This window comes from Oncorhynchus tshawytscha, linkage group LG12 (assembly GCF_018296145.1).
Source record: "Oncorhynchus tshawytscha isolate Ot180627B linkage group LG12, Otsh_v2.0, whole genome shotgun sequence".
Lineage (NCBI taxonomy): Eukaryota > Metazoa > Chordata > Actinopteri > Salmoniformes > Salmonidae > Oncorhynchus > Oncorhynchus tshawytscha.
In genome coordinates, this window is record NC_056440.1 from 60,506,739 (window position 1) to 60,531,738 (window position 25,000).

Here is a 25,000-nt window from a genome sequence, read left to right on the forward strand (position 1 = left end):
GGATCTGGTGCTGTCAATGAAACATTAACCAGGTAGACATGATCTGCAAATACTACTGGATTGATAGTAGGACTGGATTATGTGCATATGTGTGTGAGTGCGTGTGAGTGCATTTTTTGTGTGCTTTTGCATGTCTATGTGCATGTGTGTGCGAGATAGAACCTACACTCATAGCGTAGGTTCTCAAACTTGGGGCTGTTGTCGTTCTCGTCGAGAATGAGGATGTTGAGTTGACAGATCCCTATGAGGGGGTCTGCTGCCTGGTCCGTGGCGGTCACCGTCACCGCGTACTCCCGCTGACGCTCGCGGTCAAACTTCCTGGACGTCACTATCACACCTGAGGGAACAGTGTTGTACAGTGGTTGCTAGGGCAACGGACAAAGGCAGACCGGACACAACATTTTCTCTCAAACGCTATTACTGCCAGGGTGTTGGTTACTGTTTACACATGGCCAGCTCATCTATGCCACTTAATGAATCTCATATATTATGTTTAGCGAGCGTAATGCCATGTAATTACAGATATCAATACACTAATGAAGGACGTGAGTACACCGTAATTGACGTGCTATTGAAGTTGATGATGAAATGTTTGGTGTTTTGTAAATTGCACTTGAATTCAAATCAAAGTCATTCGGAGGATTCCTCACAGTTCACGCAAAGCCAATCCCCTCTCATTTCACTCCTTTCTCTCCTCTATAAAAGGCTCATGATTGACGTCGACTGAACAGTTACATTTCATAAAGCAATTCCTTTTTAAACGAGGGCTTGTGCATTTTTTTTCTTGTTGAACCGCAGTCTTTTCTTCCCCTTTTGAGTGCCGGCACATTTGGAAAGGGTGTCATTAAAGTGAATTAGTTTGAACTTTGGAATTCATTAAATACTTCAAGGTAGTTCCAAAGCGATCCAGAGACTTGTAACCCTTTCAGTACCAGATGACACAAGGCCTAAACACTATGGGGATGCTGCTAGGGTCCACAACCAAACCGTGAAGTTGGACTGTACGGTACCTGTGTCTGGGTGGATACTGAAGGCAGGCACGGTGCTGTCTTTGTGCATGAATCCATAGGTGACTCTCCCATTGGAGCCCTCGTCTGCATCCACGGCGTGGACCTGGAGGACGAACGTTCCCGCAGACTGGTTCTCCAGCACCGTTGTCCGCTCCCGGTACTGCTGGCACTGAGGGGGAAAGGGCGAGACGGACAGGGATAGTGGGATAGAGTGAGAGAGAGAGAGAGAGAGAGAGAGAGAGAGAGAGAGAGAGAGAGAGAGAGAGAGAGAAGAGAAGAGAAGAGAGAAGAGAGAGAGAGAGAGAGAGAAGAGAAGAGAAGAGAAGAGAAGAGAAGAGAAGAGAAGAGAAGAGAGAGAGAGAGAAAGAGAAGAGAAGAGAAGAGAAGAGAAGAGAAGAGAAGAGAAGAGAAGAGAAGAGAAGAGAAGAGAAGAGAAGAGAAGAGAAGAGAAGAGAAGAGAAGAGAAGAGAAGAGAAGAGAAGAGAAGAGAAGAGAAGAGAAGAGAAGAGAAGAGAAGAGAAGAGGATGGGTAATGGAAGAATGACAGTTACCAAATGACAGAGGAATAGAAATTAGGATGCATAGAAGGGGATGAAATTAAAGAAAAAGGTAATTCAGTTTATTAAGGACATGTGTGGAGGGAATGAAAGACAGAGGGATGGGAGGCAGTTATGAAATAGTCAAAGACAAGGGAAGAGGGGAGAAGGACAGTGGAACGAGGGCAGAGAGATAGGAGTGAATCATTGAAAGGAGTTATAGAAAAGGAGGAGAAAGGGAATAGAGTATTAGAAGAGAAGAAGTAGAGAGAGGGAGAGAGAGGGGGAGAAAGGGGTTTGAGGAGGAACTCTCTCATTAATCCCTCTATGTTTTGCTCTGTAGAGATTCATCTGTGTTTTATAATTAAAGCGGCCTTGAATCAATTCCATCGAAGCAGATCCACAGAGATACGGAGTAAGCCTGGATAATTCGGATGTGCTCCGACGCCCACACACCTTCCTTCCTTCCTCATCGTCATCTGAGCGCTTGCTCGGTGTGTGTGTGAAGGGAAAACAGTCAAACCATCCAAAACCTGCCTCTCTGCCATCATCAGATGGCTCATTTTGGCCTCAGACAGAGACAGCGTTTCAAATGACAAAAAAATCCCAGATCAATTCAACAGCTCGTCTTTGATGCTTAGTTCTGACATCTAATTAATGACAAGGGAGCTCATCTTCCACCCTCCTCTCCCTCTCCTCTGCCACCTCCTCCTCTAACCAACAGTCACAGTCTTCCAGGCCCAAATTCAATGTGTTTTCAGAGGTCAGGTGTCCCTAAGGGAGTCCCAGTCAGGGATGGGAGGGCTGTGGTGGATCTCAAACGGTGCCCCCCCTCCCCCCCTCCCTATCCAGTTGCATGTACCCACCCCCCCTCTTAGGAAGCTTCAGGACCTGGCACTCTCACAGACAACCCAAGGGCCCAGGAGGGGCCCTTCTCTTAGGAGTCCCTGAGTCACTGATGCTCACAAATCCACAGGAACTGCCTGAACCTCGGCCAAACTCACAGGAGCAGGAGGGCCAGGGGCACAAAACAACATAAACACCGGTTTCTCTCTTCTCTCTGCCTGCTGTCTGCTGCCTGCACAGAGGAGGAAAAAACTGAGCACACAGGAAAAGTGATGCAGCTGTGTTTTATTCTTGAAACACTTTCTCTTTGGCCTTTTTTCTCTCCCTTGTCCGCACATCAGTTCAACTATTGTTTGAGCATGTTAGCAAAAATAAATACAACATAGAACCATAAAAAAAACTAAGCATGAAGGAGTCCTGAGGGAACTTGAAGAAAAGGTTGAAGCTCATCTTGCAGCCTAACATGTGAAACGCGCATACGTATAAAATGCTAGTTAGCTAGCTTTACTGCGCGAGGCACAATTAGCTTCAAATATCTCAAACTCGTGTCATTTAAAATGGAAACTTCGGCAGAAAATAGGTAGGGCTGTGATGATTCGGCATATCTTTCAAACACTTCATCAAAAACCCGTAGCTGATCTAGAAATAGAGTGGGTCGGCCGGCTAATCACACCTCTGGAGGACGGAGAAGGAGAGGCAATAAACAGAAGAGATAGAGAGAGAGAGGGAGGGGAGCTGCAATAAACAGATAAGAGAAACTGAGAAACAAGAGCGATTTGGAAGGACAGAGAAAGACTAAGGTCTGGAAGTCAACCGGAGAGTACTGATGCTCATCTCAGAACTCCGCCAACACCTTTATTTAACTCTAACAGTAAGCCCCCATAGTAAAGGCTGAGAGACAGAGGCTGGGAAACACAATGAGCTGCAAACAGATGTATGTGCAGAGCCAAACAGATATCAAAACCATGACAGTGAGAACAAAGCTTACCTTCCCAAAGACAGGTTTGTTGTTGTTGACGTCGTCCACGCCGACGATGACCCGGGCAGTGGATGAGAGGGCCTGGGGGCCACCAGAGGCGTTGTCATCGGTCGCTGTGACGTTCAGGATGTACTCTACCCCCTGGAGTCTGGGAGGTGGGCTGGAGCGCAGCCGGATCAGACCTGCATCAACCAATCAGAGACAAGTTATGACCTCACCATGAATGAGTGAACCTCTGCGTTCTCAAGGTCTCCTAACTGATTTATATAGGGCAGCAAATGCAAGAACGTGCTGTTCTATCAGCTTTAGACACTTTGTGCCTTTGGTTTTCCCATATACTGTATATATAACAGCATTAACTGAATTCAACCCTGGAGGGTCTGCTTGTGCTCCTTTGTTCGTGACTGACATATCTGGTGTGTAGAACAGCCGTGTCGCTCTCCTCCTCAACATCTCTCCCAGTGTCTTTGACACTTGGCCAGCGCGTGACTGCATCCAACAAAGGCGGTTGTCAATCCCACCTTCGGTGATGCATAAAACAACAAAGGACGGTGTACGTCTGTTGTCTGTGTGACTCAGGTTCCTCTCACCTCCATGGTGACCGTCCCCCTTTTCTCGGTGCCTTGGTGACTTTTTCTTCACTTCCTATTGGCTGTATCCCTAATGTGGGCGTCAGATTTCCATCGTTCTCTCTCTTCCGAGTGTTTTTTTGTCTTCATGTTGTATTCATCAGGCCTTTGGTGTTTGCTAACCGTGTGTGTGGGCTGCGGACACACTTAATGCATTCTGTCTTATCTTCTAAGACTCAAACAGGCACAGATGCAACCATTGGAGATGCACTGGGTGCTGTATACATTTCCTTGGCTTTCACGGGGTCTGCATTGGATGGAATCATATTACACCCTAACAGTGTTCCTCTTTAGAGATCGGCGCAGTCCGTCTATCTCTGCCTAACACGGTGACATGAAAGACACTGAGTGTCAGGGGAGAAGAGGGGGAGAAGAAGGGTGAGAGGAGGGTGAGAGGAGGGGGAAAGGAGGAAGACAGGAGGGGAAGAGGTGGGAAGAGGGAGTGGAGGGGAGATGAGGAGGAGAGGAGGATGAAAGGAGGGTGAGAGGAGGATGAGAGGAGGGGGAGAGGAGGTTGAGAGGAGGGGGAGAAGGGGGATGAGGTTGAGAGGAGGAAGACAGGAGGGGAAGAGGTGGGGGAGGGGGAGTGGAGGGGGAGATGAGGAGGAGAGGAGGATGAGAAGAGCGGGAGAGGAGGTTGAGAGGAGGGGGAGAGGAGGTTTAGAGGAGGAAGAGAGGAGGGGGAGAGGAGGGGAGGGGTGAGATGAAGAGGAGGGGAAAGTGGAGGGGGAGAGGAGGGTAAGAGGAGGGTGAAAGGAGGGGGAGGAGGGAAAGAGGAGGGTGAAAGGAGGAGAGAGGAGGGTAAGAGGAGGGTGAGAGGTAGGTGAAAGGAGGGGGAGAGGAGGGAAAGTGGAGGGGGAGAGGAAGGTGAAAGGAGGGGGGAGGAAGGTGAGAGGAGGGGTGAGATGCTGAGGGCCATACAACAACCAGCCATTAGGGAATCAGGAGACATCCTGTCAATGAAATGAGGCGTGGTGCGAGCGCTACAGTAGCACAGCCGGGCCATGAGGAAAATGTAATCAATTATAATATGACATGACAGCGTGGAGCAGGGATATGGGCAGGGTGTGTGTGGGGAGTATGGGGCACTAGCTGCCATGGAGGAGGCTGCCTGGGAGAACTTGTCAGAATGACTGGTTTCATCGGGGTAGATGGCCTGTACTAGCAGTACCATAGGCCAGGGAGATCGTCCTATAAGAGAGAGACTAGCTGCACCACAGGCCAGGGGGCTCATCCTATAAGAGAGAGACTAGCTGCACCACAGGCTAGGGAGCTGGTCCTACAAGAGAGAGACTAGCTGCACCACAGGCTAGGGAGCCGGTCCTTCAAGAGAGAGACTAGCTGCACCACAGGCCAGGGAGCTGGTCCTAAACGACACATACTACCTGCACCACAGGCCAGGGAGCTGGTCCTATACAAGAGAGACTAACTGCACCACAGGCAAGGGAGCTGGTCCTATGAGAGAGATACTAAATGCACCACAGGCCAGGGAGCTGGTCCTATAAGAGAGAGACTAGCTGCATCACAGGACAGGGAGCTGGTCCTATAAGAGAGAGACTAGCTGCACCACAGGCCACGGAGCTGGTCCTATAAGAGAGAGACTAGCTGCACCACAGGCCAGGGAGCTGGTCCTATAAGAGTGAGACTAGCTGCACCACAGGCCAGGGAGCTGGTCCTATAAGAGAGAGACTAGCTGCATCACAGGACAGGGAGCTGGTCCTTTAAGAGAGAGCCTGTTGAAAGAGAGCGTGTAGCCTCAGGAGGACATGTCACATACTCCCAGCAGCCCAGGGAGAGAAGAGCTCTGCACACACTCAGAATTATGTTCCACAGGCCTGCCACATGGTGTAGTATTGGTAGTATTCACACCAATACTTTGTGGAAGAATGTGACAAATTGATCAACAAGCTGCCTGTGAGGCCTGCCGTACATCAGTATCTATCTGGAGGAGAATGTGTTAAGATGACATAATCATCTCGACTTGACTTCAAAGACTGCTCGGAAAAAGGGTCAACCAGAGTTCTAACATTCCAAGAAAAAACAAACATATTCTGTGTCCCTTCCATTCGATAAGATATGTGTCCCGGCTGTATGGATGGAATTGATGTTTGTGCGCATGCACGTGTGTGAAAGAATGTGTACGTGTGTGTGCTTGTATACATGTATGTATGTATGCGCATGTGCATGCATGAGTGTGTGCGTGCGCGTTTGTGTTTGTGTGAGTGTGTGACAGTGCTGGGTCAGGCAGGCCGAGGCATGCAGCAGTGTGCGTCACAGCCCTTGCTTAATCTGCTAAACATGGTCGATGAGACCCGGCCAGCACATATCATTGCTCGTCAAAGATGGAGAAGATGTTTCTCCAGGGGTCACTGAGCACACGTCGCTTCGTATGATGGAGGGGAGGGGGTTGGCAGGGGGAGGGATGGGGGGCCGATGCTCCTCTCTCAGCGCCAACTCTAATCATCGTCTAGGCTCCCAAAACAGCGTGATGGAGCCCTGAAAGGCAAAGAGACTGAGGTAGGAACGACTACATTCGCCCCCTAGGGAGAAAGGGGTGCAGCATGGGGCGAGGCAATGGGGGGACGTTACATAAACCTCACATCCCAAGCATGACAAAAAAAACTCCCACTAAACTAGTGACACTGAGAGAGGACAGCATGATGAACCATTACTACTCCTACACCAATGGAATTTCTTCATCAGCCTGCAGATGAATGAGAACACTTCTTCAATATGGACTCTTCACAGACAAACAACGATCCCCTAAAAAGGGAAAAGGAGAAGGGTCGTTCCCATTAGCTGTAGACATGATCTACCTGTTTATTGGAGGAAACATTTTGCCTGTCGTCTCAGTAAATACTTCCCCCGTGCTGAGAACGGAGGCTTTGTATTTATGTCTTTAATACAAAGAGTGTGATCATCTTATTGACTTTGCTGTTTGAATCCTAAGAACGGCATTCAATCTCAGGAAACATATTCTACGCTGAGTTACAGTCAAATTAACACAGCCCATCTGTCCCCGAGAAAAAAATCCCATGAATGAACGATCCGTGGAGTAATAAATACTTTGATCTCTAAAAGAGAGAGAGAGTGATGAGATGGGGGTGGGGCTTGTGTGTGTGTGTGTGTGTGTGTGTGTGTGTGTGTGTGTGTGTGTGTGTGTGTGTGTGTGTGTGTGTGTGTGTGTGTGTGTGTGTGTGTGTGTGTGTGTGTGTGTGTGTGTGTGTGCGCGCGTGTGTGTGTATGTGTGTGGAATATTTTCTTCGCCTCTAAACTAATGACTGCTAAAGTACAGTTGAAGTTTACATACACCTTGGCCAAATACATTCAAACTCAGTTTTTCACAATTCCTGACATTTAATCCGAGTAAAAATTCCCTGTCTGAGGTCAGTTAGGATCACTACTTTATTTTTTAGAATGTGAAATGTCAGAATAATAGTAGAGAGAATGATTTATTTCAGGTTTATTTCTTTCATCACATTCCCAGTGGGTCAGAAGTTTACATACACTCAATTAGTATTTGGTAGCATTGCCTTTAAATAGTTTAACTTGGGTCAAACGTTTCAGGTAGCCTTCCACAAGCTTCCCACAATAAGTTGGGTGAATTATGGCCCATTCCTCCTGACAGAGCTGGTGTAACTGAGTCAGGTTTGTAGGCTTCTTTGCTCGCACACGCGTTTTCAGTTCTGCCCACACGTTTTCTATGGGAATGAGGTCAGGGCTTTGTGAAGGCCACTCCAGTACCTTGAGTTTGTTGTCAACTTTGGAAGTATGCTTGGGGTCATTGTCCATTTGTGACCAAGCTTTAACTTCCTGACTGATGTCTTGAGATGTTGCTTCAAAATATCCACATCATTTTATTTCCTCATGATGCCATCTATTTTGTGAAGTGCACCAGACCTTCCAGCAGCAAAGCACCCCCACAACATGATGCTGCCACCCCAGTGCTTCACGGTTGGGATGGTGGTCTTCGGCTTGCAAGCCTCCCCCTTTATCCTCCAAACATAATGATGGTTATTATGGCCAAACAGTTCTATTTTTGTTTCATCAGACCAGAGGACATTTCTCCAAAAAGTAAGATCTTTGTCCCCATGTGCAGTTGCAAACCGTAGTCTGGCTTTTTTATGGCGGTTCTGGAGCAGTGGTTTCTTCCTTGCTGAGCGGCCTTTCAGTTTATGTCGATATAGGACTCGATTTACAGTGGATATAGATACTTTTGTACCTGTTTCCTCCAGCATCTTCACAAGGACCTTTGATGTTGTTCTGGGATTGATTTGTACTTTTCGCACCAAAGTACTTTCATCTCTAGGAAACAGAACACGTCTCCTTCCTGAGCGGTATGACGGCTGCGTGGTCCTATGGTGTTTATACTTGCGTACTATTGTTTGTACAGATGAACGTGGTACCTTCAGGCATTTGGAAATTGCTCCCAAGGATGAACCAGACTTGTGAAGGTCTACACCTTTTTTTTGAGGTCTTGGCTGATTTCTTTTGATTTTCCCATGATGTCAAGCAAAGAGGCACTGAGTTTGAAGGTAGGCCTTGAAATACATCCGCAGGTACACCTCCAATTGACTCAAATGACGTCAATTAGCCAATCAAAGGCTTCTAAAGCCATGACATCATTTTCTGGCATTTTCCAAGCTGTTTAAAGGCACGGTCAACTTAGTGTATGTAAACTTCTGACCCACTGGAATTGTGATACAGTGAATTATAAGTGAACTGATCAGTCTGTAAACAATTATTTGAAAAATATCTCGAGTCATGCTCTAAGTAGATGTCCTAACCGACTTGCCAAAACTATAGTTTGTTAACAAGAAATGTGTGAAGTGGTTGTAAAACGAATTTTAATGACTCCAACCTAAGTGTATGTAAACTTCCGACTTCAACTGTATGTGTGTATGAACCGTGAAGGATTTCAACCAAATAAGAAGCTATGAGAAATGGTTTGAAATCGGGGCTTTTTAAGCAAATCATCAGTTCAATCATGTGAGTAATGCAAGGGTTAAACCCCTCCAGTGAGCCCAGGCAGCTCCATAGGTGAGTGTAAGAGATAATAGGGTCCAATAATAGCGTGTAAACTGGTCATACAGTAGCAGCAGGATGTATACACTGATGCTAAGTCGGGCCGGTCTGACAGTTACATGACTGTGAACAGTAAGGAGCTTGAATCCTATCACAGGGGCTCCATGGGTGTGCATGATAGCATTTTTACATGTATAATAGTTATTCATTCAATATTCATGCTGGAGGGGAAGCAAAATGCAGAAACAAAATGCCATCCAAATGTGTGAGAACAAGTCATTTTAGAAGAGCGGTTCTACAGACTTTTAAAGCAATTGAAGTGACATGGATGAATAGCAGGTTATTTGTTTTGTACCAATCAGGGTTATATGGCTTTTATTTTCTTTTATTTATTTATATGGTTGAGAAATCTCCCCTTTCGGCTGACAGTTACTATCAGTGGAAATGAACAAAGGAAATTGCACCTTGAAGTTCCAGAGTAATTGAATTTGTCAAAGTAATCTTATTACCCTTTAATGTGATATGCAGATTCAATGGTGCAATTTACCCAAGGTGGGGAGGGCTATGAAATTAGTTTAGGCCTTTAACACATTTTCGATTTCAAATTGCTTCCTTGGTGGGCTAAAGGCGGGACATTGGAGCAAACCTTTGATGACATTTGTAATGACAAAATCAGCTGCACTAAAAGTAAACCGCAGCCAAAGCGGATCGCACAACAATTCATTTCACCGGTCTAGTGTAATATCTACAAGAAGGGATGGGGAGGAGGGAGAGCAGCAGGACTCGCTGTGGAAGAGGACGGGAGGGGTGTAAACAATATGTCTCACCTTTCTGGCTGTCGATAACAAAGTTGCCTTCGTCGTTGCCCGTTGTGATTTTGTAGGTGATTCCATCACCGTCGGGGTCCTTGGCAAGAACCGTGGCAACCAGTGTGTTAGGCCCAGCGTCCTCTGAGACGAAGGTCCGGTAGCTGTTGACAGAAAGAAAGTCAACACCTCTCCTCACGTCTCCCCAGTGACAATGCAGAGTGTGAGAGTAAAAATGAGTGAATAACACACCTATGAAGCTGTTTTTGCAAGGGTAAAAACAGAGTTGGTTGAGTGTCTGATATGGTGTGCCTAGGTGGAGACAATTTTAGTTCTAATTTCTAATTCAATGGAGACAGCAGTCGGTAAACAGCTGTTGGCAGCCTGTCACAGTGGGGAGACAACACTAAGTGGTTGGGATGGAGTGTGAAAGAACTAGTGAATTGGATGACAGAGTTGTGAGGAACACAGGAGAGAAGCAACCAAGCCCAGCATGTCATACAAACATACAACATGTCTACAAACATACTTCAGCAGTAATAAATTCATGAACTTCTTTGAGGAAAATATCATGATTATTAGAAAGCAAATTACGGACTCCTCTTTAAATCTGCGTATTCCTTCAAAGCTCAGTTGTCCTGATCAAGAGAGACACTCAAGTGTTTTAGTACTATATCTCTTGACACAATGATGAAAATAATCATGGCCTCTAAACCTTCAAGCTGCATACTGGACCCTATTCCAACTAAACTACTGAAAGAGCTGCTTCCTGTGCTTGGTCCTCCTATGTTGAACATAATAAATGGCTCTCTATCCACTGGATGTGTACCAAACTCACTAAAAGTGGCAGTAATAAAGCCTATCTTGAAAAAGCCAAACCCTGACCCAGAAAATATAAAAAACTATCGGCCTATATTGAATCTTCCATTCCTCTCAAAAATGTTGCTTTCCTGAAGACAAACAATGTATACGAAATGCTTCAGTCTGGTTTTAGACCCCATCATAGCATTGAGACTGCACTTGTGAAGGTGGTAAATTACCTTTTAATGGTATCACACCGAGGCTCTGCATCTGTCCTTGTGCTCCTAGACCTTAGTGCTGCTTTTGATACTATCGATCACCACATTCTTTTGGAGAGATTGGAAACCCAAATTGGTCTACACGGACAAGTTCTGGCCTGGTTTAGATCTTATCTGTCGAAAAGATATATCAGTTTGTCTGTGTGAATGGTTTGTCCTCTGACAAATCAACTGTAAATTTCGGTGTTCCTCAAGGTTCCGTTTTATGACCACTATTGTTTTCACTATATATTTTACCTCTTGGGGATGTCATTTGAAAATATAATGTTAACTTTCCCTGCTATGCGGATGACACACAGCTGTACATTTCAATGAAACATGGTGAAGCCCCAAAATTGCCCTCGCTAGAAGCCTGTGTTTCAGACATAAGGAAGTGGATGGCTGCAAACTTTCTACTTTTAAACTCGGACAAAACAGAGATGCTTGTTCTAGGTGAGAGATCTTCTGTTGAATCTGACAATTAATCTTAATGGTTGTACAGATTTGCAAAAATCGGAAACTTTCTGTCTAAAAATGATGCAGAAAAATTAATCAATGCTTTGTTACTTCTAGGTTAGACTACTGCAATGCTCTACTTTCCAGCTACCCGGGTAAAGCACTAAATAAACTTCAGTTAGTGCTAAATACGGCTGCTAGAATCCTGACTACAACCCAAACATTTGATCATATTACTCCAGTACTAGCCTCCCTACACTGGCTTCCTATCAAGGCAAGGGCTGATTTCAAGGTTTTGCTGCTAACCTACAAAGCATTACATGGGCTTGCTCCTACCTATCTCTCTGATTTGGTCCTGCCGTACATACCTACACGTACGCTACGGTCACAAGACGCAGGCCTCCTAATTGTCCCTAGAATTTCTAAGCAAACAGCTGGAGGCAGGGCTTTCTCCTATAGAGCTCCCTTTTTATGGAATGGCCTGCCTACCCATGTGAGAGACGCAAACTCGGTCTCAACCTTTGTCTTTTTTTAATAAAAAATAAAAACATTTAGAGGGTGGATCAGCTTAATATTGCGGAAAGAATGTTGCTTCCAATGTAATTGTCTGCATCATTTCCAATCCCCCATATTTTTGGGGTAAATATATATATCCATACACGCATGCATATATATACACATATATACATACACATACCTATATAGACATACATACTTTTTTAAAGAATATACCTTTATTATTATTCCCCGCAAACCCTTCCGCCGATCCCCCAATTGAAGTAAACTAATAAACACTTATGCTTCTACCTTCAATCCATACATCTTATACACATTCTACAGACACAGTCTACTTTACAATAGTTCTCTCTGGTTTGTTCTTAGTCCTTCCTCTATTTCTGATGTCCATCCAGTTTGATTTCTATTTGTAACTATGCTATTTCACCAAATTTCCCGAACCTATATATATTTTACAGATCCCGTATGTTTTACATTGTTTATCTTGTTATTAGTCCCACCCTTCAGCTCCATTCAACCCCTCCGATCTGTCTCTCAACATCATCCATTTTGGATTTCTACTTGCCATATATTGTTCTACTCTGCTGTGATGCTTCACAAATGAATTGAACCTTCCTATTCTCATGGATTATACAGATTGTAAATTAAAAATTAAAAATTTTACTAAAATAATTATTATATTATTGATTGATTGACTATGGCTTTTCAAAGCACCCAGTATTGCTATCTGTGATGTTAGTTCCAGGCAAATGTTGCAATTCTTCAGCCATTCCTGGACCTGTGACCAAAAACGACCTACATGTGGACAATACCAAAATAAATGATCTAATGACTCTGCCTCCTCACAGCAGAATCTGCAGAGCTGGGAAGATTGTATCCCCCATGTATATAATATTCTATTAGTTGCAAGAATTTTGTATAGTAATTTATATTGAAAAATTTGAAGTTTTGAATCCGGCGTTGTTTTGCGTATCAATTCATAAACCATATGCCATTGAATGGGTACATCGAAAATCTCTTCCCAACTATTTTGCAACTTATATGGCACAGCTGTCTGTTTTTGGTCCTTAAATGAAATTGGTATATGTTTTTATTTATCACACTTTTCTTTAACCATTTATGTTCTTTAATACATGGCCGACATACAAGTTCCTGACTTTTTTCCCCTTCTACTTGCCTCTTCCATTTTAACCTTTAAGTCTTTACTGAAGACTCATCTCTTCAGTGGGTCATATGATTGAGTGTAGTCTGGCCCAGGAGTGTGAAGGTGAACGGAAAGGCTCTGGAGCAACGCACCGCCCTTGCTGTCTCTGCCTGGCCGGGTCCCCTCTTTCCACTGGGATTCTCTGCCTCTAACCCTATTACAGGGGCTGAGTCACTGGCTTACTGGTGCTCTTTCATGCCGTCCCTAGGAGGGGTGCGTCACTTGAGTGGGTTGAGTCACTGATGTGATCTTCCTGTCTGGGTTGGCGCCCCCCCTTGGGTTGTGCCGTGGCGGAGATCTTTGTGGGCTATACTCGGCCTTGTCTCAGGATGGTAAGTTGGTGATTGAAGATATCCCTCTAGTGGTGTGGGGGCTGTGCTTTGGCAAAGTGGGTGGGGTTATATCCTTCCTGTTTGGCCCTGTCCGGGGGTATCATTGGATGGAGCCACAGTGTCTCCTGACCCCTCCTGTCTCAGCCTCCAGTATTTATGCTGCAGTAGTTTATGTGTCGAGGGGCTAGGGTCAGTTTGTTATATCTGGAGTACTTCTCCTGTCCTATTCGGTGTCCTGTGTGAATCTAAGTGTGTGTTCTCTAATTCTCTCCTTCTCTCTTTCTTTCTCTCTCTCGGAGGACCTGAGCCCTAGGACCAAGCCTCAGGACTACCTGGCATGATGACTCCTTGCTGTCCGCAGTCCACCTGGCCGTGCTGCTGCTCCAGTTTCAACTGTTCTGCCTGCGGCTGTGGAATCCTGACCTGTTCACCGGACGAGCTACCTGTCCCAGACCTATTATTTGACCATGCTGCCATGCTGGTCATTTATGAACATTTGAACATCTTGGCCATGTTCTGTTATAATCTCCACCCGGCAGAACCAGAAGAGGACTGGCCACCCCTCATAGCCTGGTTCCTCTCTAGGTTTCTTCCTAAGTTTTGGCCTTTCTATGGAGTTTTTCTTAGCCAACGTGCTTCAACACCTGCAATGCTTGCTGTTTGGGGTTTTAGGCTGGGTTTCTGTACAGCACTTTGAGATACATTTGATTTGATTTGATTTGATACATTCACACACAAAGAAACCCCTACTGTATACTGTAGATCTACCTAAACTCAGCAAAAAAAGAAATGTTCTCTCACTGTCAACTGCGTTTATTTTCAGCAAACTTAACATGTGTAAATATTTGTATGAACATAACAAGATTCAACAACTGAGACATAAACTGAACAAGTTCCACATGATGGACCCGCCAACTCCAAATCGATCCCGCTCCAGAGTACAGGCCTCTGAGTAACGCTCATTCCTTCGACGATAAACGCGAATCCGACCATCATCCTTGTGAGACAAAACCACGACTCGTCAGTGAAGAGCACTTTTTGCCAGTCCTGTCTGGTCCAGCGACGGTGGGTTTGTGCCCATAGGCGATGTTGTTGCCAGTGATGTCTGGTGAGGACCAGCCTATTGCGGACAGTCTGAGCACTAATGGAGGGATTGTGCGTTCCTGGTGTAACTCGGGCAGTTGTTGTTGAACATCCTGTACCTTTCCCACAGGTGTTATTTTCGTATGTACCGATCCTGTGCAATTGGAAACTGTTCAATTGGAGTCGGGTGCTAGGTCGGCAAAACACAAGCAGTTTTGCATGAGGCGGCAAAAGATGAATCTTCTGAAGTCTTCAGCGGCCACCACGCACGGTTGACCAATGAGCATCGTTCATCTCGGCAACCAATCGAACAATGTTTTAAAGATAACACGCCAGCGGACAACAACGTGGTTCAACTTCCGTTTATCACGGCTCACCTGTAAGCGCCTTAATGCAAATTACACATCAGGTACATGCAGTACATGTCACCTCAACAAGAAGCATGAAGCTCAAACCATGTGCATCCTAACAGAGACGTACGCATTGTCAAGCTAGAGGACTCCTATCATGCATATACATTAAAACAGTTAAAAGTAAGTAAGCCTTGTCCAAGCCAGAACAGCCAATAGGGGCAGCAGCCTATCTCATGTTTCTCTAGCATGAGGCAGCTTGATGTACAACCACACTCCCTAAACAGGACGCTAGTCTGTCATAAGGCCTTACCCACAACACATCTCCTGACTGCTGAGTGCCAAGAAGAGAGGCATCAGGTCTCATTTTCTTTTGTATTTGGTATGACCCCCAAACCTTGAAGTTTCAGGGCTGACACTCAAGGCCACTGATTATGCACATGCTGTATATTACAATCCACAAAATGACAATGAAGACACAGAGCCATAGGAAATCGGGATTGTGCACGTTGGAGGTCAATTATGTCTGTTCTCAGTCTATTCCATTGGCTAACGCTTGGCCTGGTACCCCTAGACTGGGAACCCTAGAGCAGGCTCCAGGACTGGCTATGTGATAGAAGCTCCCGATAGCAATGACAGTACAGAATATAGTCCATTAATGCTGTTGTGTAAATGTGATTCAATTTAGACCTACAGTAAACTGACTATAATGTACAGTTTGCGGCCTTCAAATCTAGCAGGCCTCTATTGTAAAGAACTGTCACAGCCTGATCAGTTTCACCTGTCCTTGTTATTGTCTCCACCCCCCTCCAGGTGTCGCTTGTTATCCCTGGTGTATATATCCCTGCGTTTCCTGTCTCTCCGTGCCAGCTCGTCGTGTATGTTTCAAGTCAACCAGCGGGTTTTTTTCCCGAGCTCCTGCATTTTCTATTCTCTTTTACTAGTCCTCCCGGTTTTTGCCTGTCCACAACCATTCTCTTGCCTATCCCTTTTGGATGTAATAAATGTCAAAGACTCAAACCATCTGCCTCCCGTGTCTGCATCTGGGTCCCGCCTTGAGAACATTTCCAGGCGTTTTTTAAGAAAAACTCTCCTCTACACAGGAACACGCATAAAGGTACACAGGCGGCCATTCTCCCACTCCCACAGACTCCCACTCATCCCTCATTCTCAGAATCACTCTTGTTCTGCTGTAAGACGGTACATGCAGCAAGAACTGTAGTTTATTTCAACGCAACAGTCACTGTGATGCAAAAACAAACACATTCACACAGAGATATAAGCACCACGGTCTTCCCAGCAGCCTCTTTCACCATCACCCTCTCGCATCATCTCAATTGAAACGTTCCCGTGGATGTGAGTGCGTCTAACAGAGGAGAGACAAACAGGGCCTCAATGTGGGCACAGTATGTTGTCGCTCATCATTCCACCCACGCTCCACTCAGCTCAGAGCTAGTGGACGCAGAGACAAGACAGAGAAGCGTCTCACTCTGACAGACTGGCAGAGACGGACTCTTCTACCGAGCCAGTGTGCTCTGTCCGTCTGTCTTGTCTTGTCTTGTCTGTCTGTCGTATGTCTGTCTGTAGTCTCTCGGTCTTATCTTTCTGTCTGCTAACCCCTCCTCCACTCCTCAGTCAGTAGAAAATGAGTGATTTTGCTGGGTGGAGAGGAGAGGGAAAAGGCATTCACAGCATGTCCTTTGTGTTCCTTACTGCCTGTGCCAGTGAATGGAAGCTTCACAATGATGATCTACTGTATATTATCCAATCAAAATAACCTTTTTTTAGGGCAGAAATGTTGCAAACCTTTCATGTGTCATACTGAGCGACGTGTCATATTCCCAGTATATTGTTTACCCAAGAGCATTATGCACTTTCTATTTCCATGGAAACCAATGTTCCAGTTTCATTCATTTGATTTGAATTGATTAGGGCCCTGTCATTCACTTGATTAGCGCCCTGTCAAGTTGTCTTTCAATAGACACGCAGGCAAGACTGTATGGAGCGACAATCTTCATAACTTATGTAGAACAAACGAAGATGACAAAGTCTTCGGAAATGATTATCAACTACAATGATACTTCTCTAAATGAAAAAACTAAATTCAACTGATCAGTGATCATGTCAAATCAGTTGACAAATGGAGAGAGGTTTGGGAGAGGGAGGAGAAAAAGGGAGAGAATGATTATGAGAAGGAAGCAGAGTAAGATGGGTGGAGGTCCAGAGAGTGACAGAGAGATAGTGAGTGAAGATCAAGGGAGATGGGAGTGGTTGTACTCTTCATCAAGTCCTTTTCCACACAACTGATTGATGGGTAGCAGAGAGGAGCTGACAGGCATTTCACGCTTGTGATTTATGTCCCCGATTGGAGATGACCCCCTCAACCCCTTCACCCCTCGCCATGTCACCCGCCTGCTCCAACACCCACCGCCACGGCACAACTGACACCAGAACCTTTAATCTGTCACCAGCCTCAAATGGTCATTTCCCATGACGAGATGACACCCTCGTACACACACACGCACACGCACACACACACACACACACACACACACACACACACACACACACACACACACACACACACACACACACACACACACACACACACACACACATCTCTCAAAGGCCTTATTTTCACAGGCTCCATTTTCTATAAAGAATAAAGAGAGGATCCACCACGCCACAGCTCCTCTCCATCACCTGCCTCAGCCGCTCAAAGGGTGTCCGTCACAGACTCAGGCTGCTGTCCCTCTCTCACCCGTCGCCATGGACTTTGGCCCAGGTGATGGCGTTCTGACACAGGACTGACTAACAACTCCCAGTCGGGGCGGCCATTTTGTGGGAGAGGCAGTGGGTGAACGGTGAACGCGGCAGGCGCCTGCCCAGGCAGACAGACAGTGGTTGTGTATTCACCTCACAGTGCCCACTCTCCCTCTCATTATCTACCCCATCAATCTAATTTCAACACAAACTCCAGCTACTGCTCCATCAGAGTCTGCCAACATCCTCCCGTCCGTCGGCCAACCAGCCAGCCCGCCTCTACCACACCAGGCACACAGGCGCTCTGTCACCCTTAACCCCATTTCCCTCCACAATGACTGACATCAGCCACAATATAATTAGCCAATTTACCCAACACATCTATTACATATTAACGACTGACAAAACACACAGCGCCGGCCCGAGACCGAGACTGGCTTGTTGTTTGTGCTCATTAGCATCTCTCCGTCTTCTATAATGTCAACAGATTGCCAGGGCTCTGTGAATACATGTATAAATATCTCTCTGCCTATCCAATTCACTCATCACTCAGGTTACTGTCGGCAGGCAAACAATCCCTGTAATGATCTACTTAGTGTACACCGAGCTGAGTGACGAGACTCACTTTGCCGATTTCACCAGCAACAAGTCTCTGTCGAATGAAAACCTCGGAACTCCTTTTCTGCCTTTTAAAAAAATATATATATATTTTTTTACATGTATTGGAAGCAATAACTCCCCTCAATATTCGCTGGACATTTCATGAGTCTATGCCCACGAAATGGTATACAAAATATCATCTGAAGTTTTATTGTATGTTCGCTAATAGGAAAATATATATATTTGTACATGTATTGAAAGCAGTAGCTCCCCTCAATATTCGCTGGACATTTCATGAGTCTAGGCCCACGAAAATGTATACAAAATATCGTTCGAGGTTTTATTGTATGTTCGTTACTAGGTAAATATATAGCTTTTTTTCCCCCTGAAAGGTTTCTGTTTTGGAGATGAGGTTTTCATCTGATAGCGACGAACAGCAAAGGGCACTCGAACCTAGTGGCAAATGAAACTGGCTGATCCAATTGAGCCCAATAGAAATAACAGTCTGACGGCCATCACCAAGTTACTCAATTAATACCAGACACCCTGCCCTGTTTCACTGTGTTACACATTAGAGAATATCTGTTTGGTTTTCCGCATTGTAGAGTAACAATGACGATTCACTGAAGATCTCTGTAGAATGGACATCATGAGGGGAAACTGGGGATGCTCCTGCTGACAGGAAATCAATTCTTCCCACAACCCCCCCCAACAGATACACACAGCGATAGCATCATAACACACACTTAGACACACACACACACACACAGCCTCCCATCACCCATAACCCCACACACAAACCGACACACAGCCTCCCATCACAGCACACATAACCCCATTCACCTACCCACACCGTAACATTAGCCCAACAACTAAAAGCTAACTCATCTACATACTGTAGTGCATCCATATCAGCAATTCATATCCAGCCACACCCACACACTGGGTCCCTGCCACTGTCCATCAGAATGATTCAAACAGACATCCCTGGTGGGCAGTTGGTTCTCCGTCTACATCTCTCTATCCCTCTACTCTCTCACTCTGTCTGACTCCCTCACTCCATCTCTCTCTCAACACTTTCCTTACCTCTCCATCTCTCTCTGAAAAACAAACCTGTACTTCAGCACACATGCACGTGCGCACACACACACGCGTGCGCACACACACACACACACACACACACACACACACACACAAACACACACACACACACACACACACACACACACACACACACACACACACACACACACACACACACACACACACTTCCCTGGTGCTGGCGTTATTTTCTCCACAACAAACTAAAGGCATGGCTGATTGAACCTGCCTCACCAATTTGCAGAGCTAGCTGCCAGAAAATTGTCCAATTAAACGAGCCACAGGCCAGAGCAACGCTAGAGGGAAAAAACAACAGCTCAACGCATCACTACAGATCGGCCCGGAACTGCAGGGTAATGCGGCATTTAAATAAAGGGATGTGTGGATGAGCTAATACAGGGCAGGAAACATGCCCAAGAGGAACAGGACAGCTAGAGATGTTGAAATCCCAGTTTGTGTTTCTTTTTCGTTGAGTTGTGTTTTCAAGTGGTTTGGGTTGTAGACCAGCAGCAGCTGTAAGGGATTTGGGGAATTGGCAGCCATGTGGAATTCTGGGAAACTGCAGCTGCACTGGATTGTGGGAGGAGGCAGCTGTGCAGAGCAGAGGAAAGTGAAATGGCATGGCCTAGGCTGACAAATAGGCATTGGTGAGGGTTAACAACAAGAAGAGCAGGCAGGGTGGAAGGAAAATGGTGAATGCAGAAAAATGATGAGTGGAGTTGGGAGATACATGAATAATACAAATAACGAAATAGGCGCCCTGCTTAGATGTTGATGATGATGATGATGATAGTGATGGCCATGATGATGATTGTAATAACCACACTCTAACTTATGATGGTAATAGTGATGAAGAGGAGAAGCAGTACTGTACTCACACATGCTGGGAGAACTCGGGGACCTCGTCGTTGACATTGGCCATGCGGATGCGTACAGTGGCTGTACCTGTCCGGGGCACATCTCCCTTGTCCACAGCCATCACCACAAACTCATACAGGTGGTTGGGCCTCTCATAGTCCAGCTGCCCTGCGGGGAAAATGGTGCCGTGGGGAGAGATGCTGAAGACTGGGCTCAGAGTGTAGTAGGACAACTCGGCGTTCAGGTCCGAGTCACAGTCACTGGCAGACACTAGAGTGAGGGAGAGACAGGGTAGAGTGAGGGAGAGACAGGGTAGAGAGGGGAGGTTGGATAAGGAGACATCTCTGTAACGTCAGATATGTCCAACATGTGACACTAGTCTAGATGCTAGACTTAATTACGGCTGTTTTTTCATGCATGTTCACACATTTCTGTGTCGCATCAAGCCTTTCCCAAATGTCTCTTTTGTGTGGAAAACTTACTGGAGTAGGAATACGGTCAGAGCGATTGCCTTGCTAAAAGAGAGGGCTCAGTCTGGGACTGGGACCAGCATTTCTTCCGCTATCGTCCTTTTCACCGTGAACTCCTGCATTCTGCTATTCTCCTTAGATTGCATTCAGTATACTCTCCGTATCATGTACACCAACAGCATCCAAGATACAGGAGGTTGGTGGCACCTTAATTGGGGAGGACGGACTCATGGTAATGGCTGAAGTGGAACAACTGGAATGGTATCAAATACATCAAACACACGGTTTCTAGGTGCTTGATGCCATTCCATTTGCTCCGTTCCGGCCGTTATTATGAGCTGTACAGCATCCCCCACTGGTCCAAGGGAACCCTGTTTGGTGGATTTAAATGTCACCGATAACACTGTCAAATATGGGCATTATCCTTGACACATATCCATATACTGTGGAAGACTTCACACATCAAAGTCAATATTTCGTTTCCTCAGTATGTACTTCCTGACTTAGCAATGAGAGTCATTTGAATATCCATCAATACTGAGCCAGTTAGGCTCTAAAGGATTTTTGGGCTAACTGACAGTACAAGACAACATCCCTTCTTGGCCTGAGCCCCAGATCTACAGGGAGTGAAGTCTTTGGCCAAATGGAGTATCTGATGAAACTGCCTCCTATGGCCTGGTTCCTCAGCCCTCACCACAGCACAGAGCTGTCGGAGACATAGATTCACAAATCATGTTGTGTGATGCTGTTTACCATGTTGCTACTTTTATTTTAAAACCAGCCTGAACGCCTAAATCAATGTATATCTAATCTTTCAGATCCACTTCAGCCAATCCCAGGGCTTGTTGCTGTGGCCTGGGCAAGCCCTAAAACAAATGGAGCCGGATGATGTACAGTGTAAAGTCTCTCTCTCTCTGTGACACAATCACAGCCTCCTGTTCGGGACCCCACTAATCCCAGGAACAAGAGCCTAATCTCGGCTTCTTCACCTTAAACCGTCGGACCAACATACAGGGAATCATTTTTAAAAAAAAAACATTTCATTGAAAGCTTACATGTCCCCATAGATGTGACCCAGATATGTTGTTCTCACGGCTGCTGAAAAGTCTGTATGAGCCGCTCCGTTCGCTCTAGACGCGCTCCATTCTGCGGTGAAGTCCTGTTATGTTCAGAATCACGGTGATAATTGCAGCCTAACACATCTGCCGGTAGGTCGGTCCCTACGCACCTGTTGAGCATAGCAGGCACACCACACCTGCTGGGGCTCCTTAACCAAACACACCTGCCTCCCCGCAGTCTCACAACGGTGTCTGACGAAAAAAAGGCTGTTCATGAGCAAGAGGACACCTCTGATACTATAAAAATCACAAATAAGTGTACACCTATCCTCTCCTCACCCAACCAGCATGGTGAACATTGCACTGGAGAATAATACTGAACTTTGTGACTACACTACAGAGAATATGTGGAGCTTCGTCCGGTCTTCTCCTAGGAACAGAACTGTCCGTTGTCCCTGGACATGAGATGACCAATAGAGCAAGAGGGGGGATGGAGGGAGGACGGAGGGGGTGTAGGGTTCTGTAAGAGCTACACCGCGAGAGAGAGTGTATGGAGTGTATGTGCACTCACCTTGTAACAGAGAGGTTGCCGTGGTTACAGTCTCCGGCACACTGTCTTTGCTGTAAATGGACTGCAGGAACTCAGGAACACAGTCATTTTCATCTGTGATGATCACACGTACCTGTTTCAATGAGAGAGAGAGAGAGAGAGAGAGAGAGAGAGAGAGAGAGAGAGAGAGAGCGAGAGCGTGGGAGTAAATGATTCTCCTCCTCCAGGTAATTTGATAGTTATCTTTAGGCCTTCGATAGATTAGTTGCTAAACCTAATTAACTGTCTATCTATGAATTGCTGTTAGCAGCTCAGCTAATACAATCTATTTAAACTGAGAAGAAAGTGAGCTAGAGACACTGAGTAAAATGTGAGTATGGTACAGTTGAAGCTAAAGTATAATACATTGCAGGGCAGAAAGGTTGAGCTCCGGGTGTGCCAGGGAGCAAGAGTCATTCATATCTGGGCTTCTGAAAGTGTCTGATTGTGGCCAGTCTGGGGAGAGAGCCAGTAATCATCCCTGATATTTATCGCAGGAGAGGAAAAGCTGCTTTCAGTAGATTGCCCTTTCACTACTAACAGTCAGAGCCAAACTCTACAGCAATCCCCCAAGAGAAGAAAAGGGTCAGAAAAAGAAGAAAAAGAGAAGAGATGCCCTGCTGCCGCAGTTTCTTCCCCGTTCCACCACCCCTCCTCCTCCTCCTCCTCCTCCTCCTCCTCTCCTCTGAAAGAGGAACAGTGAGGTAACAGGGGATTACAGCGTCCTCCTCACTGTAATTCACACTGATACACCAGTCATAGAGAGAGAGAGAGAAAAAAAAAATCACACAAAATGAACATAATCCTCTAAATCCACACCTTTCAATCCCTCATTACACCCGTGCAGTCAGCGCTTAGCCATGTGCTCAAAGGTGTGCGTTCGTAACCGCCTGTTCCTCGCTATCTGCCGTGAGCAGCAGTCACATCCCTATCCTGGCTCGGAGGGACACAAACCTCACAGATTTACATAGCGGCTAGGATTGCTTACCCAGGCCAATTAATAACCCAGCTAGCCAGCAGACGGAGACCTGTAGCGTGGCGACTGTCGATCCAGTGAGAGGGTCTCATAATCAATACCAGCCGTGAGACACAATGCAGACTTAATTTCCTCCTGTGACTACCAGGAGAGAACCACTGACATGACATACAGTGTACGGCTCTGCTCTACTATTCATTAGGGGGGTAAGGAGAGCTTCCCTGCCTGCATTAACCGCTGTTCTCTTCCAGTCCAGAGCCTGCAGCTAAGGAGGAGAACACTTCTTCCGCTTATCAGAGTCAGAACGCTCTCAGAAGAACAAAACAACAAGAACTGGAGAGAACATCAGCTGACCCCCTTTAACACACACCACGACTACTGTGCCAAAGCATACAACTGTTCTGTTAGAAGAAGCACAGTAATTTGAGCTCTGCCCATGCAGCTCCCTGAGGAGATGCGAGCCATGGCAAGTGAGGAGAGAGAGGGAAGAGGAGAGAGAGTGCTGTGCTGGGCAGTGCAGTGATGAAACAGAGGGCTGAATCTGACGTGAGAGCCAGTCAGCTCTGGTAAGGCCGAGGACCCTGCGGCGTGATGTGGAGGGGCTGGGCAGGTCACTGGCTGGTTAGGTAACTAATGGTGCTACAAAGTATTCGCTGCAGTAGGAGAAACGCCTGGAATCTGCCTGCAAATTAACAAAGCAGATTCCAAGTTCAGGGCCTTTTCACAACTCAGTCTCTTTGGAGGCAGCTTTGACTCGTTGACTTATTGCATTTACATTTTGTGAAGCTATGTAATGAGAGTTCACAGCTGTGCCCTGTGGCATGGGCAGGCCAGCAAGGGTTAGACAGGGCAGGACAGGAGCATGGGCAGGCCAGCAAGGGTTAGACAGGGCAGGACAGGAGCATGGACAGGCCAGCAAGGGTTAGACAGGGCAGGACAGGAGCATGGACAGGCCAGCAAGGGTTAGACAGGGCAGGACAGGAGCATGGGCAGTTAGAGCAGGCCACGAACATGGGCAGCAGCACATCTCTCTCCCTCCTTCCTTCACCTCCCTCCTGCCTCTCTGTATCTCTCTTTCCCTCCTCCCTTCCCCTCCCTCCAGCCTCTGCCTCTCCCTCCCTCCCTTCAGAATCTCCCTCCCTCTCTCCCCTCCTTCTAGCCTCCTTCTAGCCTTCCTTCTCTCTTTGTCCTTCTGTCTGTCTGTCTGTCTGTCTGTCTGTCTGTCTGTCTGTCTGTCTGTCTGTCGGTCTGTCTGTCTCTCTTGCTTGCTCCCTCTTGCTCTCTCACTCTCTCCCTCCCTCTCTCTCTCTCTGTCCCACCCCCTCCCTCCCTCCAGTCTCCCTCTATCCCTCCCTCCCTCCAGCCTCCATCCCTCTCTCCCTCCCTCCCTCCCTCCCTCCATCATTCCCTCATTAACCACTCTAGGCAGTCACTGAGGACTCTCTCTGGACATAAAGCTCACAGGATTGGACAGATTTTAGGAGCAGCTGCCAGTCTTTTCTCTCTCCCCCTCATATTTGTTCCCACATGTTTGGCTCTGTGCTCTACTGTTGTGCCTGAGGACAGGAAGAACCAGTGGATGGCTGAGCAGTGAAGATGTCTGCCTTTCTGCTGACGTTAACGGAGGCAGGGCACCACAGAAGAGAAACACTGGAAGCCATTCTCTAGTCTCTCCCCCAGGTCCCCCAACCATGTTGAATTAGCAGTGAAGGCTGGGACAACAAACTAGACCACCCAACATCATACATGTTCCCG

General features: G+C 46.4%; 1 protein-coding gene across 2 annotated transcripts in view; it reads right to left on the bottom strand.

The window, feature by feature from the left end:
- The window catches only part of LOC112244915 (neural-cadherin), a 205,708-nt gene that overhangs the window by 74,241 nt on the left and 106,467 nt on the right, over positions 1-25,000 (bottom strand). For both annotated transcript variants that reach the window (XM_042330852.1, XM_042330853.1), the window contains exons 5-10: positions 22,252-22,363; positions 20,173-20,422; positions 9,853-9,995; positions 3,381-3,553; positions 1,011-1,179; positions 167-337 (exon numbers count right to left, since the gene is read on the bottom strand). In XM_042330852.1, the coding sequence (XP_042186786.1) occupies positions 167-337; positions 1,011-1,179; positions 3,381-3,553; positions 9,853-9,995; positions 20,173-20,422; positions 22,252-22,363 (1,018 nt within the window). The remainder of the gene's footprint in view (positions 1-166; positions 338-1,010; positions 1,180-3,380; positions 3,554-9,852; positions 9,996-20,172; positions 20,423-22,251; positions 22,364-25,000) is intronic.